This window comes from Triplophysa rosa, linkage group LG19 (genome assembly GCF_024868665.1).
Source record: "Triplophysa rosa linkage group LG19, Trosa_1v2, whole genome shotgun sequence".
NCBI lineage: Eukaryota > Metazoa > Chordata > Actinopteri > Cypriniformes > Nemacheilidae > Triplophysa > Triplophysa rosa.
In genome coordinates, this window is record NC_079908.1 from 7,634,588 (window position 1) to 7,657,178 (window position 22,591).

At 38.8% G+C, this 22,591-nt stretch overlaps 1 protein-coding gene across 5 annotated transcripts; it reads left to right on the forward strand.

Moving 5' to 3' along the window:
* The first annotated feature begins 1,037 nt into the window (after positions 1-1,037).
* Positions 1,038-21,469, forward strand: elnb (elastin b). Of its 5 annotated transcripts, none has more exons than XM_057361085.1 (53): positions 1,038-1,195; positions 2,775-2,894; positions 3,164-3,283; positions 3,444-3,470; positions 3,639-3,833; positions 3,926-3,952; positions 4,273-4,368; positions 4,486-4,587; positions 4,696-4,722; positions 4,843-5,058; positions 5,169-5,195; positions 5,439-5,588; positions 5,670-5,762; positions 5,854-5,901; positions 5,989-6,039; positions 6,122-6,154; positions 6,244-6,318; positions 7,030-7,071; positions 7,176-7,400; positions 7,532-7,558; positions 7,678-7,890; positions 7,993-8,022; positions 8,504-8,725; positions 8,809-8,841; positions 8,952-9,128; positions 10,718-10,747; positions 10,831-11,130; positions 11,282-11,314; positions 11,396-11,581; positions 11,687-11,719; positions 11,984-12,061; positions 13,432-13,479; positions 13,580-13,609; positions 13,686-13,769; positions 13,844-13,885; positions 13,960-14,049; positions 14,145-14,189; positions 14,399-14,422; positions 15,337-15,363; positions 15,744-15,809; positions 16,526-16,576; positions 16,674-16,829; positions 16,905-17,090; positions 17,254-17,304; positions 17,389-17,436; positions 17,576-17,692; positions 18,107-18,202; positions 18,395-18,442; positions 18,595-18,636; positions 18,755-18,820; positions 18,969-19,031; positions 19,202-19,258; positions 20,363-21,469. In XM_057361085.1, the coding sequence occupies exons 1-53, from the start codon at positions 1,120-1,122 to the stop codon at positions 20,407-20,409; spliced, it is 4,596 nt and encodes a 1,531-aa protein (XP_057217068.1). In that variant the 5' UTR covers positions 1,038-1,119; the 3' UTR covers positions 20,410-21,469. The 5 variants fall into 5 exon arrangements, with proteins under 5 accessions (XP_057217068.1, XP_057217069.1, XP_057217070.1 ...); XM_057361086.1 differs by having other exon boundaries at positions 10,843-11,130; XM_057361087.1 differs by having other exon boundaries at positions 7,176-7,388.
* The last annotated feature ends 1,122 nt before the right edge of the window (positions 21,470-22,591 follow it).

The following is a 22,591-nucleotide window of genomic DNA, read 5'->3' on the forward strand; positions in this document are numbered from 1 at the left end:
ATCCAACAGGCAGTTGCAAGAGATTATTATAACCACCCATGAGTGACCAGTCATGTGGGTGAGATGTTTGGGGAGGATGCACTTGCGTGACAACTTTTTCAGTGAGCGAGGAAACGTTTAAGCTGATAAATAACATTAAATCGGTTAATTAGTGTACTGTGTGACAAATGACTCCATATCTTCTGGGCGTCATTCGGCCTAGAAGACAGGTTTTGAAGTTCGTTGCGATTTATTAGTCCCTCTTCAGTAGAGAAATACACATCATTACAAAGTCTATTTATGTATTGGACCTGGTTGAAAGCCTCCATTATCTCACAGGGCACATTGAGCTGTAAGGACGTGTTATTATTCCGAAAGTCCATTCTTCAGGATTTCTTAGGTAACACCCAAGTTGAGACTCGAGATATGGTTTGGGCTTCACAGTTTATTGAAATCTGGGTTGTCAACCATCAATAATGTGTTCCAATACACACCCATTCCATGTTTCTCCATCACTCACATGATTTCATGTGTTCCTCAAGGACTGTAACTGGAGCCGGGCCAAGAGTATTTAAACCTCTGAGGTGAGATTCCCTTTCTCCATGAATGAGTGAATGATGGTTCTGCTCCCTAAATGTTACTTACTCCCCATAGGTAGAACAGAATATATAGCATAAAAATCGTATCTGGTGTGATTTGTTTCTGCTTTTGGTTGTAGAAAGAAGTCCTGTTTGAATCCAAAAGAATATCTGGCAGACGACACTTCTCTTGGTGAGGTAGAATGTTGAGTTTTCTACTTTTTTTATCCCATTCCCCTCTCTTTCTCTTTCCCTGAATATCTTTCTCTGTTTTGTGGCCAATGCTTTGGCTCCGTGTTGGCAGAAATGACCCAAATAAACGCACCAGTCGTTTGGAGGGGGGTTAGGGGTGGGACTTGAAAAAACATAATGTACAAGACTCAAGTGTGTCGGTTTCCCTAATTACGTAGTGTTTCTTCTTTTTTTTAATTCCTCATACTGACCCCCCTCCACTAACCCACCCACCCCTTATCCTCCTTGTTCAAGACACGGGTGTGCAGTGATTTGCTTTTGGGGGATAAAACCCTCGGTTTAGGAGTGGAGAGGGGTATTACAGAGCAGGATGGTTTGGAGAAAGGTACCTCTGCTCCTGCACGGATTTCTACTGCTGGTGGTGTGTAGACCCTCCCTTCAAGGAGGTAAGGTGTCTCCGGATTTCTTGTTTGGGGTTTTCTATCTTATTGCATTGCACAAGTGTACTGCAGCCATGGCAACAACAGCATCCCTCATTCACACTGTTGACAGTCCATGACTACAGTCAGATTGTCTTGTGTTGACTGTTCTTCATGCATTAGCCATGTTTCTAATATCAAAAGTGTAGTAACCAAGTTTTTTTGGTGCATTGACTACCTTTTGGAAAACCATGGTTTACTACAAAAACCAAGGTGAAACAATGGTTACTGTAGCACATCCATGGTTAATTTGCAGTACCATGGTTTAACTATAGTAACCATGGTTACTTTTATGAGGAATATTGTAGACACAGGTACAGGATGAAAAAAGCATGGACGTTATACTAAAAGTGTCAAGGGATTGCTGATGTATTGTTGCAGGATAGGTTTATTGTATGTTCAAATGCAATGTCTGAGATCCAGTTCCTGCAGGGTTTTCAACACATACCTAGTTTTGTGGAGAAGAGGCAACATTTCTGGCTTAAAATTGGGGAAAAGTTACAAACAGAACATTAGGTATCAAGATTGGAATTCAAATGTTTTGGCTTTAGTGATTTGACTCTGTGTCTTATCATAGCCAGAGTACTTACATCTACATCAAATTATCTATCACATATAAAAACACAATACGTTTGCATTTGGTGATTTTTTTCAAAAGCATATAATGCAATTTTGTGCATGACTCTATAACATATCATTATTAATAGGAGTACATTAGAACAAATGATTCATAGTCAATGCAAATATAATTGTTAAAGCGTGTGTTTATATATATTACACAGTTTCCAACTTGACATGTTTTAGGAAAATTAAGGATCTCAAACAAAGTTCTAGTCCAGATCGTTACATCATACACTAACAACCTTAATGCTTTTCCCAATGGGTTTGTGGAAGAGAACAGTTATGTTTTCTATTTCAAAGCTCTTGGACAAGGTTAAAGGATGTTGCTCCCCATATGATTCACATCTATTCTCTGTTCTCCAATCCCTTCAAATCTTAACCAGTCCTGTGATTCAGGCAGCAGAACACGCAAACACAATGTTTTTTGGGACTGCATTCAGTGCTGTTCAGGGCTTTAGATGAAAGACTAGATGTGAAGATTTGTTATAAGCCCCTGGGTATGTGGCATCAGTACTGAGTGAGAGAAGAAAATGGTCTTCATAAGATGTTAATGTGTTACAGGAGTGAGGTCCTAATATACATTGTCAGACATAACTATTTAATAAAAACAATGGGATTGCAGCACAAAACAAAATTAAAGTCATGTTCACAGTATTTCTTCAGATTTGGTTGTTTGCATGTATGCATGTTTCTCGAAAAAATGGCATGTAAAACGTTATGTTTTACAAAACACCTATTGTATTCTCTTTATTATCTTCATAGCTTAGCATACTCTGCTGCTTATTCATTTATGCTTTTCTTTTCTGGACAAGGTCAAACACACATATCATCACAACTAAATGGTTCCTTATGTTCTCCTCTGGCATCATGTCTTGCACTGAACTCATTAATATAAGGATTTATTAATGTGCTCTTTTTCTCTTAGGAATCTACATACCAGCTGGTGGAGGGGCCGGAACTGGAGCTGGAACGGGATTAGGTGTAGGAACTGGTCCTGGTGGAGCTCTCGGAACAGGGCTGGGAACTGGAATCAGACCTGGAGCTGGTGGGTATTTACACTGTTCTTTAGATGTACTAGTACTTTAGATGCAATAATTATCCTGAAATTGTATGCCAGTGTTTTACTTATCTTGTCTGTGATGCTTTAAAAAGGCTTTTTTTAAAAGCAGGAGTTGGTGGAATTACAGGTTTCAAACCATAAGTAATATTCCTGCATAGCTAGTTGTTTACCATTATCTTTCCTTTAAATGGAAGTTATCATTATGCCTTCTTTGCGGGTATTGAACCTTTATGTTTACTCTTATTTTGTAATAGGTTATGGAGGTGGTGTAGGTCCTGGGGGACTGGGTGTTGGAGGTCTTGTCCCAGGGGGAGTTGGTCCTGGTGGTTATGGCACGGGTCCTGGTGTAGGTGGAGTAGGAGCTGGAGGGTTAGGTACAGGAGGACTTGGTGCTGGAGAGAGAAATTTCTTTTTTTTTTTATTGCATCTTAAATCTGTTTTGCAGTATTTAAACATCGATTGATTAAGTAACATTAACAAAAAAGGACAAAAAAGAAGTACTACTATACTAACATATGTGACCTTCTTCCACAGGGCAATTTGTCAAGCCACCTAAAACAGGTGTGTGGTAACAGCATGCTACATTTCTAGATTAATGTTATTAATAAAGATTGTCCAAGATAATATATTGGCCAATATAGATTACTGCTATGGTATTTATTGGCAATTGCCAAGAGAAAAAGCCATTGCCTTGACATCAGGTATGAAGATAGTTTTGCCATATTACAGGAGGATATGGCGGTCTAGCTGGACCTGGACTAGGTGCTGGTACTGGTCTTGGAACTGGAGGAGTTGGTCCTGGTGGGATTGGTCCAGGAGGAATAGGACCAGGAGGCATTAGACCTGGTGGCATAGGACTAGTGGGAACAGGTCCAGGAGGCATTGGACCTGGTGCTGGTTTTGGAACTACAGGCTTTGGAGCAGGTTTTTTTAAATTAACGTAATTAAATGTTCTTAATCCACATGACAATTTAAAGCATTTTCAAAAAACAAATGTTTCATGTATTTGTCTGTAGGTGTTGGTGGCAAACCTCCTAAACCTGGTGAGCTGAAAACAAAAACAGTCATAAAAGTATTCCCATATATTTGCAATTTGTAGAGTGACCAACCAACCTGATCTTAAAGGAATTCATAACTTTTACAAGGTGGCTACTTTGTATGAATTTGTATAATGTCACTATTATTTATAGTAACAATGATTAGAAAAAAGCAATACTGAAGACTCCCCTAAGCCAAAAGCAAATCATACTTATAACTAAAGTTACAAATTCCTGTGAGATTGTGTTTGGACTAACTGCATGCATTAAGCAAATGACATGTTCGCTGTAATTAAAGTTAACAACAGTCTTGGTTTCACAAATAGGATACGGAGGTCAAGGTATTCCCATCACTTCTGGTACTGGAGGTCTTGGTGGCCTTGGACTCAGACCAGGGGGTACTGGCATTGGAGGCTTACCCTGTGGGTTTAATTTGGGAGACTAAAATTATTACTATGAGTATTTAGCATTATCATCATTATATTTCTGTATATGACGTAAAACTACACAAAGTCATTAATAAGTTGTTTCCTTGCTAGGGTATGGTGGTGCAGGTCTAGGCACTGGTTTGGGTGCTGGTGTGGGAACTCGCGTTGGAGGGCTTAGCCCTGGCGGAATCGGTCTTGGAGGAGCAGGAACAGGTCAGAATTAAATTAAATAATAAAAGTCTGTCTTGCGGTTGCAATAAAGTTATCTTTAAATAAAGTTAATAAGGTTTTGCTTAATTCAGTTATTTTTCCTGCTTCTAGGTGTGGGTGGAAAGCCCTACAAAATAGGTAAGTAATCAGCTGAAATGTTTTAACCTTGGAGATTTAAAATTAAGTTAACAGTTTTTGTAGCTTTATTATGTTTAAACTATATTTTATTTTAATTAAACTATTTTGTTGACTATGGAGGTATTGGTGGTTATGGCCCAGGAGGGGTTCAACCTGGTGGCATTGGACTAGGTGGCGTTGGACCTGGCGGCATTGGACCTGGTGGTTTTGGACCTGGCGGCATTGGACCTGGTGGTGCTGGACCAGGTGGTTTTGGACCTGGTGGCATTGTACCAGGTGGTGTTGGACCCGGTGGCATTGTACCAGGTGGCATTGGACCTGGTGGCGTCGGAACTGGTAAAACGTGCTATTTTGTATATAGTAAATTTCCCTACTCTTCTTTTGCTTTTAGTATTTCTTTGCTTACCTGTGTTTATATTAACATAAATGGTTGTACTCTGTCACAGGAGCAGGCAGAAAACCTGGACAACCTGGTAGGACTTACAGTGGACACACTAATCACCATCTCCATTAGTCAGAAATGTAGTCAGTTTCATAACAATGTTACCATTCAAAATTTCATATCAAAGTTAGAATAACAGTGTACAGTATCTTCAGCAGAAGACAAAGATTTTGAGAAACACCATTTTAGAGAAATTTGATAGAACTTGAAAAAAGCAGACTATTGGCAAGCAGAGGTTGTCAAACTGTATTTATGCTCAATGGTCAAAATGTAGGTTATGGTGGGCCTGGGGGATTTGGAGGCCCAGCATTTGGTGGAACTGGATTTGGCCCAGGTGGTGCAGGAGTTGGTCCAGGGGGGGTTGGAATTGGACCTGGTGGCACTGGAACTGGGCTTGGAGGAGCAGGTGTTGGACCTGGTGGAGGTGGGTTTGAATGGCATAATTCAATATTCTGAAATATTACTATCAATAGTTTATAACAGTTTAATCCTTTATTGATCCTAGCACCATTTCTCCCTCAAACTGGATTACCAGGAGCTGGAACTGGGACAGGTACTGGGATCAAAGTTGGAAAACCTGGGAAAGCACCAGTGCCAGGTAACTAGTGTGGAAACTTTGTTTGAACAGCTTTAACAAATCTTTGATGTGAGTATTGATTCTGTATTCTCTCTTGCCATTACTCAACAAGGCATTGGAATTCCTGGTCTCTACCAGGGCGGTATTGTTCCTGGACAAGGTGGGTGAATATTTCATTGTGCCTGCATGTTTATATGTGTTCTACGATCATGTATAAAGATTAACACTATTTTTGGTTTTTAATAAGGTTTTGGTGGTAGAGGCGTTCTGCCAGGTGTAGCCACTGGATCTCAAACTGGTGAGTTTATTTTAACTCCTGGTCAATTTTCTTATTTATTCAGCAATTAAAAATGATCTCTTTATCATTTTTCATTTTACAGGTCAGCTTGGTCAAGATGCACTTGGAGCCAGTGGTAATAAAAAAACCCCAGTTATTTTAATAAGTATGAAAACTCAGAATATCAAAATATCAGAATAAGCCAATTCATCTTTTGTCATGAAGGAGGCCGTGGTGGCTTTGGTCAGCAATTACCAGGCATATTCCAGGGATATCCACTCATCTCTCCAAAGTCTGGAGGTATCAATGGACATAAATCCATTTACCCCCTATAGTTATTTAAATTGTTCAACCAAATTACTGACTATACTCATAATACATTATATCTGGTACAGTTATTAAAGAGTACATAACATGAGATCATGAAAATGACATTTCATGCAGTGTGTAATGTTGCCGTGTGTGAATGTAAGCAGTCTGCCAAGTTGTAAATCCGAAGGTGAATGAATAACAAAGTTATTGGCTTGGAAAAAAGGGAGTCGACTTTGAATCACGCAAACGAGTCGTCCCTAGTCCGATTCACGAACCGCCGCGTTTTGCTAGGACTGCCCCCGAAAACTTCACTCTTCTCCCCCAAACACTGTAGCTCGTGAGCCTCATTCGCGGTAGACCACAGCAAACTAGACCATCTGACCAATCACATCAGACTAGGCTAGCAGAAAGGAGGGGATTAGACAGATGAATCACGGAACGAATCATTTGAGAGTCAGTCAAGAAGTAAGGTAAGAATAACTGCCTATTATTACGAAATAATAGTGTTTTTACTCCTTCTATGTACATAAACTTGTTGTTGGACACTCCATAAACCAAAGTAGGACCTTAAAAATCCCTAGTTATGTACTCTTTAAACTATTTTAGCCACAAATTATTATAAATTATTATTTTTCATAATATATGTAAATTATTATTTTTCATAATGCATGTTATTTTCCTATTTCTACCTCGTTCAAGGTAAAAGCGCTGCAAAGTCTCAGGCTAAAGCTGCCAAGTATGGTAAACCATGTCAAATTTTACGACTGTTTGAGTACAATAATAACAGTATATTTTAAAGAACAATTTATATTTAGACAATGTAATATTGTTACTTTGCTTTTTAGGTGCTGGTGTTGTGCCTGGACTAGGTGGAGGTCTTGGAATAGGTGGCGTACCTGGTGCAGGTGGGGTGCCTGGATTAGGCGGTGTACCGGGAGTAGGAACTGTACCAGGAGCAGGAGGTTTACCCGGAGTGGGTGGTGTACCCGGAGTGGGTGGTGTACCCGGAGTAGGAGGTGTACCTGGTGTAGGCACTGGAGTCATTCCTGGAGCTGGTGGTATCTATCCTGGTGATTAATTCTTGATTGGCACAAATTACAAACTTTGAAGCCAAATATTTCTGGATTATTAAAAATCAAAGAAGTGCTTTGTGTAAAACCTTGCTAAAGTTGACTAATATCAGTTGAATCTCTTTCACCAGGAGCTGCAGCAAAAGCTAGGAAATATGGTAAGAAAACCTCAAGATTCAGGTTATATACAATAACACCGCTGCCATCTGAACAATCCCAGCAATTATAAGAACAGAAGAACATCTTATTTTCAAATTTTGGATTGCTTATTTTTCAGCTTCAGGGATAGGGACTGGAGGACTTCCTATTTCTGGTTTTGGAGTAGGTGGTGTTGGTGCTGGAGGACTTCCTGGCTCTGGTTTGGGAGTGGGTGGTCTTGGTGCTGGAGGACTTCCTGGTTCTGGTTTGGGAGTGGGTGGTCTTGGTGGACCCCTTGGTTCTGGTTTAGGAGCTGGTGGTCTTGGAGCAGGACCCGGAGTCAGTGCTGATGGTACATAGCTTGACACTTGTAATACAAATATTAGATGTGTTTTTAGTGAAAGTTAATGAATATTGACAACATAGTAATAGCTATAATGGTTTTGTGTTTCAGCATATGCTGCAGCCAAAGCAAGGAAATACGGTAAAACACCATACATAACGCATTTTCAATTAGCTAGACTGAAGTACAAAAAGAAACATGAACAACCTGTTTAAAACCTTGTTTTGGCATAAACCTAGAAACCTTAGTAAAGATTTTTTCTTTACACAAGTAATATTAACCAAACCAAACGCTACGCAATCCCGCTACACCAATCTTTTTTATGTTAATCAGATATTTTGTCCTAACCAGACTCGGCAGCGAGACGCAACAAGACACACAGGTTTCTATTTTTAGAAATGATTTTGGAAGGAGAGGGGGAACAGAGGTCTGTTTTGTGATGATTGTTGCGTCACAACTCTTTTCACAATCAGTGTGTTCACAATCCACAATCCAGACATATTGCTTATCGTAGGAACCTTATCAGGTTGCATTTGGTTAGGATGCAGTGTTATAACATTAGGTTTTCATATTATTTTGTTCAACCCTTGTACATACATTGAGATTTTATTTTCCTTTGTAGCTCAGCTTGGAAGACCTTGGGGGGGTTTAGGTACCGGAGTCCAACCTAGTGGTGGACTTGGAACTGGTGCACTACCTGGTGGAGGATTTGGGACTGGTGCACTACCAGGTGGGGGACTTGGAACTGGTGCACTACCTGGTGGAGGACTTGGTGTATTTCCTGGTGGAGGACTTGGTGTATTTCCTGGTGGAGGAGCTGGAGGACTTCCTGGTGCTGGAACAGGTATCAAATGATACAATCGTTTTGTACTGTATCATGTCAATTGTTTTGGGGGTTTCAATTTTAAATGCTCTGATGCTCTGCAGGCTACGGAGCAGATGCAAAAGCCCGTAAATATGGTAGGGTCAACAGTTTGCCTTTTATTTAACCCTTCAATATACAGAACAGCACTGTCAAGGAATTACACAATTCTGTTGACAGCACTTATGACACTTATGACTATTTTTAGCTCTACTCAGAGGTGCTGGTGCTGGTGTAGGCCCAGGAACTGGATTTGCTCCAGGTGTTGGTGGATTACCAGGTGGTTTGGGACCAGGTGGGACAGGTGCTGGACTTGGACAAGGAGCAATTCCAGGTGTTGGCTATGGACCAGGAGTTGTTCCTGGAAGTGGATTTGGACCTGGAGGTAATTCAGTATGATCTCCAAATTAAAATGCAACTCAATATGGTGGTTACCTGGACAGGGATTATCCTAAAATAGGACTAGGTCCATTTAAGTATTTTTTACAAAAATGCCTTACGAAAAACATTAAGTGTGTGCATTTTGAGACAACACAATGGCACTGGTGTATTTTAAGATGTGTGCAAGTTGTTTTCAGTTTAGACAGCTATAACACTTATTTTATTCTAGGACTAGTCTTGATCCCTGTTCGGGAAACCACGTTAATATGCTCAAAATGCAATAGTTGTATCAGGACAATCTCTAGGAGAACTGAGTCTCATGTGTTGCTTTAGTATTAGCCTACATTATGTGTTGGTACAACTCTTTATTCTTTTGTGCAAATGGGAACATGTGCTGTCTCTAGCTGTCAAATTACCTTCAAGACCATTAATGCTTTTTTAAGCAGGTGAAAGACATGGGTCAAGATTTCGAGACCCGTGTTCAGATCCATCTCGTCGTGATGGGAAGATTTCTAAAGTTAGTGTTGTTGATGAGGGTAGAACGTGGTTCATGAGTTAATGTTAGTTCCCACAGAGGCACAGGTAGAGAGGGAAGGCTAATAAGAAAGCAGCCTAAGGGGCGATTTTGCTTCTAAAACCTCGCGGAAAACGCGAGCCGCACTGCTTTCTCATGCTGTGCGCGTGTGGCATTCTGAAAAGTTGAAATACTTTCAACTCGATGTGGTGCCGACGCGCCTAGAAAAATGGGAGCGTCGCACCGCATGCGCATTGCAACCGCATGTCTACATTTAAAATAACGAACTTGCGCACACAAAAGACACAAAATGTGAATCGCCCCTTAAGAAGTCTTAGCTGCAAGATTTAAAGTGTCACAATAAACAAAAAATAAACAACTTAAAGGGGTCAAATGACACGGCTAAAACTAATATTATCGTTTGTTTTAGATGTAATGCAATGTGTATACACAATTTAACGTTCAAAAACGCTGTATTTTCCAAATACTGTGCATGTTTGTATCTCCTCTTTGCCCTGCCTCTCTGAAACGCGAGGATTTTTTACAAAGCTCATCGCTCTGAAAAGCGAGGTGTGCTATGATTGGCATCTAACGGAAATCTAACGCCTCTTACCATATTCGGAACATCATGTTCCCAAGCAATTGTACTGACCGGTGATAAAATATCATCGGTACTTTCCTTATCAATTCGAGCCCGAATCTGATCCGGAAAATGAAGATGATCAAGCCGATCAACTTTGCCAGCGCGACTTGAGCAGGATGTAAAGGATTGGTAAGGTTTTTAAAATATATATTATGTTAAATAGTTCAAAACTATAGCTAACTGTTTTACCTTTTATATACGACGTTATAAAGATTTTCCGTGAACATTCGTACATTCGGCAGGTCTGGGTGAGCATTCGCTTTTACATAAAATGCACATTTTGTTCCGACACTTTAATTTTGCAAATTTACGTGTCTAATACATGCATGGGCAACTTACAACACACCAAAGAAACAGAAAAACACGTATTCGCGCCATATGACCCCTTTAAAGCAATGCAATATCATTGCACTAATGTTAATTTTTTAAATTCCAGGATATGCTGGGGCCAAAGCTCGCAAATATGGTAGGGAAATGTTACATATTCTACAATTCGAGGTTTTGTAACCATGTTAAAAAATACAACAAATCATATTGTTCCTGGGGGAGCTGGTGGAACAGGATTGCCTGGAGGGTTAGGAGGAGCACTTGGTGGTGGAGCAGTGCCAGGTGTTGGTGGAACTGGACCTGGAGGAGTACCAGTTGGTGGTTATGGACCAGGAGGGGTGCCTGTTGGTGGTTATGGACCAGGAGGGGTGCCTGTTGGTGGTTATGGACCAGGAGGGGTGCCTGTTGGTGGTTATGGACCAGGAGGGGTGCCTGTTGGTGGTTATGGACCAGGAGGGGTGCCTGTTGGTGGTTATGGACCAGGAGGTGTACCTGCTGGAGGATACAGACCTGGCTCTGGAGGCATGCTGACAACCACTGCATTATATATCCAATTTAAGCATTGTGTGTTGTGTTGTGTTGTGTTGTGTTGTGTTGTGTTGTGTTGTGTTGTGTTGTGTTGTTTTGTCCTGCTGAAGTACATTTATTTTTTTGTATCACACTTTGAATGCAGCATATCCAGGTGGACCCAAGGCCTTAAAATATGGTAGGATATTATAATCAAGATACATTAATTCAGCACAATTCTATTTAAACAGTTTATAAATTATTTTAAATCAATGTGTAGGTCCAGGTGGGGGTGGAACAGCTCCCGGAGTTGGAACAGGTGCAGGGTTAGCTGGTGGTTATGGTACTGGTACTGCAGGAGTTCCTGGAGCTGAATTTGGTGTTGGAGCAGGATTGCCTGGTGGTGGTGCTGCTGGAACAGGAGGCATAGGAGGGCTTGTGCCTGGCTATGGAACGGGCATTGGAGGTAATTTAACGATGTTGTAGTTTACACAGGCATGGGAGGAAGTGTTCTTTTCATGTTTTACTGATCTTTAATTTCAATTTGTTTATTACATATATTGCTCTAAAGGATATGGACCTGGATCAAAAGCAGCTAAATATGGCATGTGAAAATACACTACAGTACATTTACAAACAGCTAAAATTCTTTTGAACTGTTAAACAGTGGTTTACGATTTGTTATATGTATTTATAACATAAACAAACATGTTATATTTTAAACTGCATCATTGTAAAGGTAAAGGTATATTAAGCATATCTTTTACAGATTCAATGATAGTTATTACCAAGTGATATTTAAAAATAATACATTTTGACGTCTACTATAAAACGTTTAGTTTTTTTTAACTCATACATATTTTGACAGGTTTACCTGGTTCTGGTGGAGTGTTAGGAGCAGGAGGCGTGCCAGGAGCTGGAACAGGAGTGGCAGCAGGCCCAGGAGGTTTGTTAACAGAAAAGTTCACCAAATAATGAAAATTATGTCATAAATTACTCACCCTCATGACATTCCAAGTGTATTTGACTTTTTATCAACTGAACACAATCAGAGTTATAATATTGGCTCTTCGTAACTTTCTAACGCATGGGGAGACTGATTTGGAAGTTCCACACATGATGTAGACACATAAAGCTCATGCAAGAATGGACAAATGCAGAAGCAAAGATGGGAAGAGCCAGGATATTACATTTACATTTACGCATTTGGCAGAAGATATCGCTTAAAAGCGACATACATTGCATTGCATTATCCTATACATTTGTTTCTAAGTATGTGCAAACCCCTGGGATCGAACCAACGACCTTGGCGTTGCGCCATGTTATTACCACTGAGCTACAGGCAGGGCTGGCCTGGGACGTTAAATTGGCCCTGGCGTTTTTGACCAGCTTCTGCCCTCCACCATTTTTGTGCTGCTGTCATTGCCTGTCCTGCATACATGTCCGATTCGCAATTGCATTTGCGTTCCGTGCATACGTGCCCGATTCACGCGATTGTGTTTATATTTCCAGAATGTGTGTTTAGCACTAGGCATCATTACATTTAAGCCTCGTGTTACCATGGCAACTACGATTTTAAGACTTTGGAAATAAACATGATGAGCATCGTTCTTTTTCTTCCTGTGAGACCGAGCGCTATAAAATACCAATATATCAATAAATAAATCAACTCTTTATGATAATATATGCGAGTATACATCGTTTACATTTATATAGAGATCCATAAAAACATTAAAACATTCAGTAAAGCTGAACGTGAACTGTAGTGATGCGTCAACAATCAAAGAAAAAATGAATGTTCCTCTCTCTCAGTCAATCAAGTCCTGCACTTTTGGAAAAAAATGTGAATTATTTGTGTGTATTATTTGACTGTAAACATGACTGAAAGACTGTGTATTCACCGATTCATTCTAATCCGTCCATCTCTCCGGCCCATGCGTGCGTTTCGGCCCAAAAAGTACATCGGCTCACTGGGAAAATGCCCGGTATGCCCGATTACCAGTCCATCCCTGGCTACAGGAAAGCTTGATTAAAGGTAATATATTATGTATTGTAACTCCAGTTGAGTTTAACTGAATAAAGAAAGTTATGAACACCCGGGATGGCATGAGGCTGAGTAATTTAATAACTAAGTTAATTTTCATTTACAGTGAACTATTCCTTTAAGCCTTCAAAGCAAGTTAAACATTCAGTTGTTTTTTCTATATTAAGATAGTATTCCCCACATTTTAACTTAAAAATTTGGCAGATCAAACTCGAGTCCTAACTTCAATACTAACTTTTTGAAAAGCTAATTAAACAACTTCTTTAATTCAGTTCTGCCTGGAGGGATCGGGACCGGTACTGGATATGGGGGTTATGGAGGTAAAGATTTAACATTTTTATAAAATATGCACACAGTCATGTACTTATAACTAAACTGCTTGGTTCTGAACCTGCTGTTTTCTTATTTTTCAATCTGAAGGTTATGGAGGTGCAAAACCACCTAAATATGGTAAACAACTTACTAGAGACTATAATTAAGTACTTGTAGACATGTAAATTTAATCTCCTGAATCTGCATCAAACAGGACAACCTGTTGGTGGGACTGGAGGTGTGTTAGGTGGTTTAGTACCTGGAACTGGTGTAGCTGGTGCCACAGGAGTTGGACCTGGTGGGTGGTTACTGGAGAAACATGCCTAAAGAGATTTGAATTGCATGCACAACTAATTACTATTTCTACATCAGGTGGGGCTGGAGGTATAGCTGGTACCAAGGCAGACAAATATGGTGAGTGTTCATTCTATATCTAATGAGGTATCTCTCGAATGGTTTTACAATTCTGTTTCTCTGTTTAAATCCAGGGGTGCCAGGTAGTGTGCTTGGAGGAACAGCTATTCCAGGCAGTACAGCCTCTTCCGGCGCAGATCGCTTTAAACCTGGAGTTGATGGAGGTACTGCCGTTAATGAAAATGTCCTTGATAACCTGAATATGCTTGGGTGTACTATCCATAATAGTTTCATAACTTTGAGTCTTACTTGGCCCTAGTGATTGGCAGACTTGATGGAACCCATGGGGTTGGAGAAGGTCAAGGTGAGTTACTTCTTCTTTTGAGCAAGGTTTATTTCTTATAGAGTATCAATTCAATATATAACAGATATAAGCATTTACATTACATTTTCCAGAAGAAACCATGTGAATAAAGTAATATATTATATAGGCTACTTCCTATTTTAGATATTACATTGTCTATTAGCCAACTGTTACCGCATTAAACTGGCAATATTTTGTTTAATCTGCAGGTGGAACTAACGCTCCCAAGACTGGTAAGAAAACATCACTTTTCTTTGGTGCATTCTACACATGTGGTTAAAAATGGAGAAACTTTTACGGAACATCTGTATTGTTAATCATAATAATCACAACCCCAAAATTAACCATGGAAAAATATACTGGTAACACTTTATGCATTAGCTAACATTAGATAACGATGAACAATTTAGTTTTTATTTATTAATCCTTACAGCATTTATTAATCCTTGTTAATGTTAGTTCATGTCAATGCAGTTATTCATGTTAGTTCATGGTGCATTAACTAATGTTTACAGTGACAACGTTTGATTTTATTAATGTATTAGTAAATGCTGAAATAACCATGAACTAAAATTAACAAATGCTGTATTAGTATTGTTCATTGTTAGTTCATTTTAGATCATGCAACTAACTGTTAATAAATAACACCTTATTGTAAAGTGTTACCAATATACTAAGCTTTATAGAAACATTGTAGTACAAACGTCCAGGCAATGCAAATTACTATGCAAATTATTTTGTGGACTTTATCTTAAAGTGAGAGTTCACACCCCCCCCAAAAAAAATCTATCATTATTTATTCACCCTCATGTCAATTCAATCCTGTATGACTCTTTCTTCCGCAGAACACAAAAGAAGATATTTTGAAGAATGTTCTTAACTGGCACCCATTCACTTGCATTGGTTTTGTGAATGGGTGTCAGCGCTGTTCAATTACCAACTTTTTTCAAAATATCTTCTGCAGAAGGTCATACAGGTTTGTAATGACAAGAGCAAATGTTGACAGAATGTTCAGTTTTGGGTGAACTATCACTTTAAGTAAACGTCTGCATAAAGGATAAAATAAAAGTCACTTTGACATTTTAAGAAAAAAGGTGCTTTCACCTTTCAGCTGCTAGTTTTATTTTTAATCATTTTAACTTCACAGAATCTGGAGGATCAATAGAAGGATCAGGTGGGTCTATTGGAGGTGGTCCGGGTGAGATACGCATTTAAATAAAAACCTTCACCCCTTCTGTCCCTCTCTGGTGGAATGAGCTGTGGACCTCCACCCGATCTGCTGAGACCACACCTGAAGACGCACCTCTTCTGCAAACACTTGACTGATCCATAAACAAACCCCCTATTACATCTCTTAAAAATATCTTCTGCTCAAGCTTGTGTACTAATCTTGCTTGTACTTGGCATTGTACACTGTGATGTTCCTTAGTGTCCCCCAAATAAATAAATATAAATTAGCATCAGATTATTTTACTGCCTAAAGTAAACTGGATGGATCTGTACGGGCTGCTATTTAATAGTTTTGTATGTGTTCTCTTTTATTTGTCATTGAAGGTGTTACGGATGGACTTGATGGAGTTACTGGGACAGGAATACCCATTATAGCCGGAGGAAAACCAGGTACACGTTTTGTTTTGTTATCTATGTTTAGTCAATGTATTTACTCCACATCTGTGACTTTGTGACTTTACTTTGCATAAAATAAAAATAAAACAAAGCTTCACACAAGCCACAAAAGCTTAAAATATATAGTAGTGGAAATGCAGAGATTCACTTGGGGGACCCAGTGAAAAATCACTAGAAGAAAATGTAAATCCTCTATTTTGAATTTTAGTAGAGAGTAAGATTTGGTCTTATAACCTAAAAAAGAGCAATAAAACCCACAGCTTATAATTATTTCTCTTTTAGAGTTCAGTCCGGTGTTAAGTTATTTTAATAATTTGACAGACTCGTCTTCATTGTGTCACAGACAGATGTAAATGTTTCAGCAGCGACCTCTAGCGGTGCATGAGTCTCTCTGCATGCGGATATACAGTAGCCTACTGTTTATAACGCATTAATCCAAAGGGAGTTTAGCTTGCGCATTTAGCCTTTTTTGTATTTTGAAATATTTTGCATACTTAATATTTATCTTTAGTAATAAAATTCTGACATGATATTCAACTCTGATATTAAATGTATTGCCTTTCATGTAATGTGGTAAAGGGAATTGGGATGGTATATGCTGACACATCAATTAATAAAAACATTTTGGTTTATGTCCAAGCTCATAATCAGTTTGACCCCTCCAATGTTAATGTCAATCACTTCAAGTAAATCATTTTGTTTTTGCTTAGGAGTTGGTGATGGTGGGACGCTACCAGGAGCCAAACCACTAAAACCCCCAGGTATGTATACATAAAATAGTATACATACACACACAAGAGAACATATAGATTTCCTGGGTCCTGCATGGTTATGCTTTTTTATTTATTCTTACTGTAGTTATTGGAGGTGGCGCAATTGCTGGACGTGGAGACACTCCAGGCACTATTGACAGAGGACTTGGAAGTGTAGGCACAGGTCCAGGAGGAGTCGGTGTAGTCCCAGGAGGAGTCGGTGGTGTTCCAGGAGGAGTTGGTGCAGTTAAACCTCCTAAAGGTTATATATCATAAAAATATTGACTACCTCAATTCATCAATATTGAGCCTTTTAAATAAAATATCCTGTTACCAGGGGGTGCTGGCCTTATACCAGGAGGTCATGGCCTTATACCAGGAGGTGCCGGCCTTGTACCAGGAGGTGCTGGTCTTATACCAGGAGGTGCTGGCCTTGTACCAGGAGGTGCCGGTCTTGTACCAGGAGGTGCCGGCCTTATACCATGGGGTGCCGGCACAGTTGGAGTGCAGAAACCAGGCAAAGGTAATTACAACTTTAATCAACACTTTATTGCATTTAGCTAAATAATTTTAAACAAAACGAAATTTAAATGTTTTTGGAGTTTTAAAAATGTGTGATACACTTATTAAATACATTTAAATGTCAGGAAATGTCCTGTGTATAAGGATGTGTAAATCTGCTATAGGTTATGGTGGAGTTGGAGGTTTAGGACCTGGTGGGATCCTGCCAGGAACTGGTAAATTAGTTTTCTTGTTATTTTATGCACTAGGAAAGATAACATGGTCTTGTTGTGCTGACACTGCCCTCTAATGTTTTTCAGGCATCAGGTTTCCAAGTGGGGCAGCAGTGGGCATCAAACCAGGAAAAAGTACCAGAAAACGTTTTTACTATTTCATTTACATTTCCCATTAGTCACTTAGCACATGTTTATTCAAAGCAAATGACAAACATCTCAAGCATTTCATCACCCAAGATAAATGTATTATTTGATCTTGCTTTGGTGGCAGCTTACGGAGCAGGAGGTACCCTTGGGGGTTTTGGAGGGCCAGGTGGATATGGAACAGGACCTGGTGGTTATGGTACTGGCCTAGGTGGTCAGGGTGGACTTGGAGGACCTGGGATTGGTGAGATCTTTTAAGTGTTGCTTTGGTGTTTAATGTCTTAGTTTTTACATCTTTCATTTGTTTTCTTTTGCTATTTTAAGTAGTTTCCGTTTTTGATGGATTAAAGCCATATGAAAGAAACACCACAAAAAACATTCTGAAATTGTTACTGTGAACAGTTTATAAAAGCACACCACTCATAGCACTTACATTTTGTCATATCCAGGTGCAGGCGCTGGAAACCCTTGAAAATCAGATTACTGTTTTATACCATATAAAACATCACTATTATGAATTATAATGCCACATCACATTATATTTACCTTGAATAAACCTACTAATTTAGCTTGGATGCTGGTAGGCAGATGCAAAAATGTGTAAAAAACAGTAAAATTACAGTTTTTACAGTGTATTGTGTTGTTGTCTTTATTGTAGGGTATGGAGGTTTGGGTGGAGCTGGAACTGTGGGTGGTCTTGGAGGAGTTGGTGGGATCCCAGGTGGAGGTGCTGGAAGTCCATTTGGAACTGGAGGTACATTATTTAAGCATATAAACATTGTCTTTTATTAATTATATTTTGCATAATCATATTGTATATTATATACAACACAAATTACACATAAACAGTATGCTTTACTATAATGTGATTAGATTTCATACTTTGTGGGAATTTATTTAAATGTCTAAAGCAAAAGGTCTTCATTTTGACCTGGGTTGTTTTCAGGTCTCAGGTACCCAGGTGGGGCAGGAGCAGGGAAACCTGCTAAAACAGGTACATTCGCATTTACATGTATACAGTATAATACAGTATATTCCAGTTTTATATCATCTCTGTTTTACCCCCTGAGTGAGTATTTAAAGTGAAACCAGATGAATGGATTATATTAGTTTACCCATGATTTTCTTTCTCTTCCCTCAATAAAGGATTTGGCACAGGTGCCTATGGTGGTCAAGGCTATCAGCCAGGTCAGTCATTACATCATCCTTTGGTTTTCTTTCAAGTTTCTCTTGAATGTTTGCATGAAGTGGTTTGAAGGATCCAACCTCTGCATGTAGAGTCACAGTAGATCTTTTCATCTTACAGGCGGTGCAGTGCCAGGATATGGTACTGGTGTAGGTCCTGGTGGTGCTTATCAACAACCATATCCAGGTAATAAAGAGCTGAAATGCATTTGGTCAATAATTTAAAGTCAGTTTACTAAAGTGATGTTTGGTTGTGTGTGTATAAATGTCAGTAAAGAGATGTTTCCTTGTGCATGTGTGACGTGTGTTTTAAGTATTTTAATTGTGTGATGTAGGATATGGTGGTGCTGGTACTGGTGCAGGTGCAGGTGCAAGTGCCCCACTTACACCTCAACAATGTAAGACACATTAACATGTGTACACCAGTGAAGTGAAACTTTAAGTGTACTTAACAGTTTGGCATACGCCTATCTGTTATTCACAGACCACAATGTTTCTTGTGGTTTTGTGTGCTTGTGCATTTACTGCTTTTAAATGTGTGTTTTATGTTTTTTTGTTTGTTTTTTAGTGAAAGCAGCCAAGTATGCAGCACTTCAAGGCTTTCTAGGTGGGGGAGGCTACAGAGGTACCTAAGCAAATTTACACTGAACATGCTTGATTGTTTTCAACTCTTAGTTGGGTCAAAAAGGGACAACCCCAACGGTGGGTTCAATTTTTTTTTTAAATTTGACCCAACAGTGGTTTGAAGCCATAATGCTGGGCTAAAGCCTCCCAACATAGGTTAACTTATAAACCAAAAGTTGGGTTTGTCCGTTTTTGAAAACATCCTGGCTTTTCTTTGTGAAAATAAAATAACTATTTCAACCCTTTTTTCCGGTCCATGCTGCAAAACATACACTCTAAAAATAATTCTGTGGTCTATTAACTTAATAAAATCTTTTAATATCTATATTTTTGTGGGATATATTAAAAAATGGTTACAAATCTAACAGTTAATTCCTCTAACATTTACATATATTATTTAAGTTTATTTAATGAAACAAATAAGTATTTAATGAACAAATTATATTTTTAATATATACTTCATATTTTTTGTGAATTCTAATAGAAATATTTGAGTTACTCAGTTACTTTTACGTACATTTACTTAATTTAAACAGTATATTTCATTCACAGCTTTAAAATTTACTCTGTTTTTTGGAGTGTAATTCGTTTCACGTAAAATTACAATAGAATTTTTCAACAGTAGAGTGACTGTTGAAACGTTGATTTTGCCTTTTACATCTTTAAGCTGCATAGCCAGAATCTATGACATAAGCAAGTGTACTTTAATATACAACCTGTAGTTTACAAACTCTCAAAGTGTGCTGTACTTTGAGATCTACAGTATGTATTGTTAAAGAAATAGTAACTACTAAAACAAAAAAATCATAAAATATTTTTCATGTTTTGCTTATGAAAAGAATTGCATTTCTTTAATGAAGGTTTTAATGATGGATGCATTTCCTATTTGGGACTTCAAGTCATGTATAAAAAATACATTTTATTAACAAAAATAGTGTTCAGCTGAAGAAAGGAAGTCATATACATATTGGTTGGGAGAGAGGTGAGAAAATTAAGAGAATGTTTCTTTTTGGGAAAATGATTTACTTTTAAGCTACAGGCTGACTGCCAACTTGTTATCTTGTTCTTGGTGGTCGTGATGACCTGTCTGTGTCTTTTCCTGCAGGAGGCGCAGGATGTCAAGGCACATACTGCGGAAGGAGGAGGAAGTGAGATACCAGCGGCGAGAAATGACCTCATACTAAACAAGTGGTGCTACTGCCTACTCTCAAATGCACTTTTTACAGTTAAAACAGTGCCTCGTGTAATGACGGTGTATGACAGAGAATTTCAACATCAATGAGATTAACCGTATGATTATGTGTGAACTGAACAAGTGTCATGTAAACCTCTTTGCACTGCAGAAGATCTCACTGTGCATTTCTTTTACAAATGTAATGTTTAACCAACTTTCGTTTTAAAAGAGCTTTTAATTATTTTTATATTATTTGCAACCCAACAGTTTAAAGTTACAGTCAAGCAGACCATAGAGGCCTAAAAGTTGCTCACTCACACTTACTGTAAGTAGCTGAATATCCAGACATGTGATGTCTGGGGACGTGTCGCTTCTATTTCAGGATGATCTGTGACCGTGGATGCAGCGGTGTCATAGGCTACGTGTTCGGTCCACATATAAAAACGCATGTAATTCTGTCTCATGCTGTCGTAAAGCAATAAGAATCTCTTCATAACTGTTTGCGTATGACTGCATTAATACACCAATCTTTCTTTTCCAAAGAGTTACAGTCATTGAAATGAGTCACTTAAAGAATAGTCATTTAGAAACTTTAGAGCGAAATGTTAAATGTGCAATTAAGTTCACAGTACCTGAGGGTTATAAGCTGTCTTCAAAGATACCTCAGGAACTTGAAGCGGTTTCTTTTCTAGTTTATCTGACCCCATAACGCCTTGTTTTTCGTGTGTTTGTTTGTTTATGGTAACGCTTCTTAAATTAAGGATATCTATGCATTTAACCTAACTAGTTCTGGGGTTTGTAAGCAATGCGTGTCGTGGATGGTGTATCTGTTTGTGTAAGTGCAACTATTCAAATGTGACCTGAAAGTTTGAGAATAGAAATTCATACATCTTGCAGTTTTTTGTTTTGTCGTTGATTTTCAGTAAGGTGCACTTTTTACATCAAATTTTGTGAAATTCCATCCACTTCACCTTTTTTATGACTTGATTTTGATTGTGCCTTTTATATATTAAACATTTCTAAAATAAATTGTGTAAAAACAAATCGTGTTTTTTGATTTCACCTATTTGCAGTAACGGTAAAATGCAATACAAATGGATTAATTCTGAGACGCATTAAAATCAAATACGACTCTGGACAAACAGAAACTTTGTTTATTAGTAGAAGTTTTAAGCTGTTGCTTTTAAGCATTAGCTTCATCTCAAATGTTTCTTCCAAGATTCCACAATTAAAATGGACACAAATTGGACAATTGCTGGCATATAAAAGCATAAAGATGTTAAATTAATGTGAATTTGGTCTTGGAAGAATTTGACCCGACTTTTTAGTTCATATTGAATTATGACGTTGGTGGACATATGGCACCCGTTGCTGTCATAATATATGAAAGAGCTCGTTTGTGTTGCTCAATTGTGATTTTTTTTGGTGCAGCTAAAGCATGTATTGCACACCAGATGGCGTGTCAATATGTTCATTCTCAAAGTATCAAAAATTCACTTCAGATTTTGATTCCACTCCATTTGCTCAAAGGCTTTTTGGTTCCACTCCACTGGCTCAAATCTCGCTCAATCTGGTGTACAGATCCAACGCAAAATCCTTTCTCTCAAAACTCTTGTCACGGCTGCCGTGGAAAGAACCCAATTGGGTTCCCAACGATGGAGGAAAACGAAACAAAGGCAAAATACAACAAAACAAAGACTTCCCACGGGGGGCAAAAACAAACTAAACAGAACAGGACACAACGTCTTAAACAGGACAAGGTATTAAAAACTAAGGGCCCAGGAAACAGTAACACAACACGAGGTACAAACAACACTGGCATGAATTACCGTGTGACACGATACGCATACACACACACACAACGCAAGAGCACAGGACAATGAAACAAGAGGGCATTAAATAGGGCAAGACAAACGAGGGATAATGACACAGGGCAGGTGAGGGTAATGGAACACGGCCGGGAAGTAATACGGGAAACGAGAGGGGCGGGGCCAATGACAAGACGCTGGAGAGAACGCATATTATTGTCAAAAGGACAATAATATGTTTCTCTCCACACATAACCAAAGACCTTGTCATGGCTCTGCCTCAGGACCAGGAAATCCCAGACTAAAAGAAGCAGAACCATGACATTCTTCTGCGTGAATACACTTGCACAAA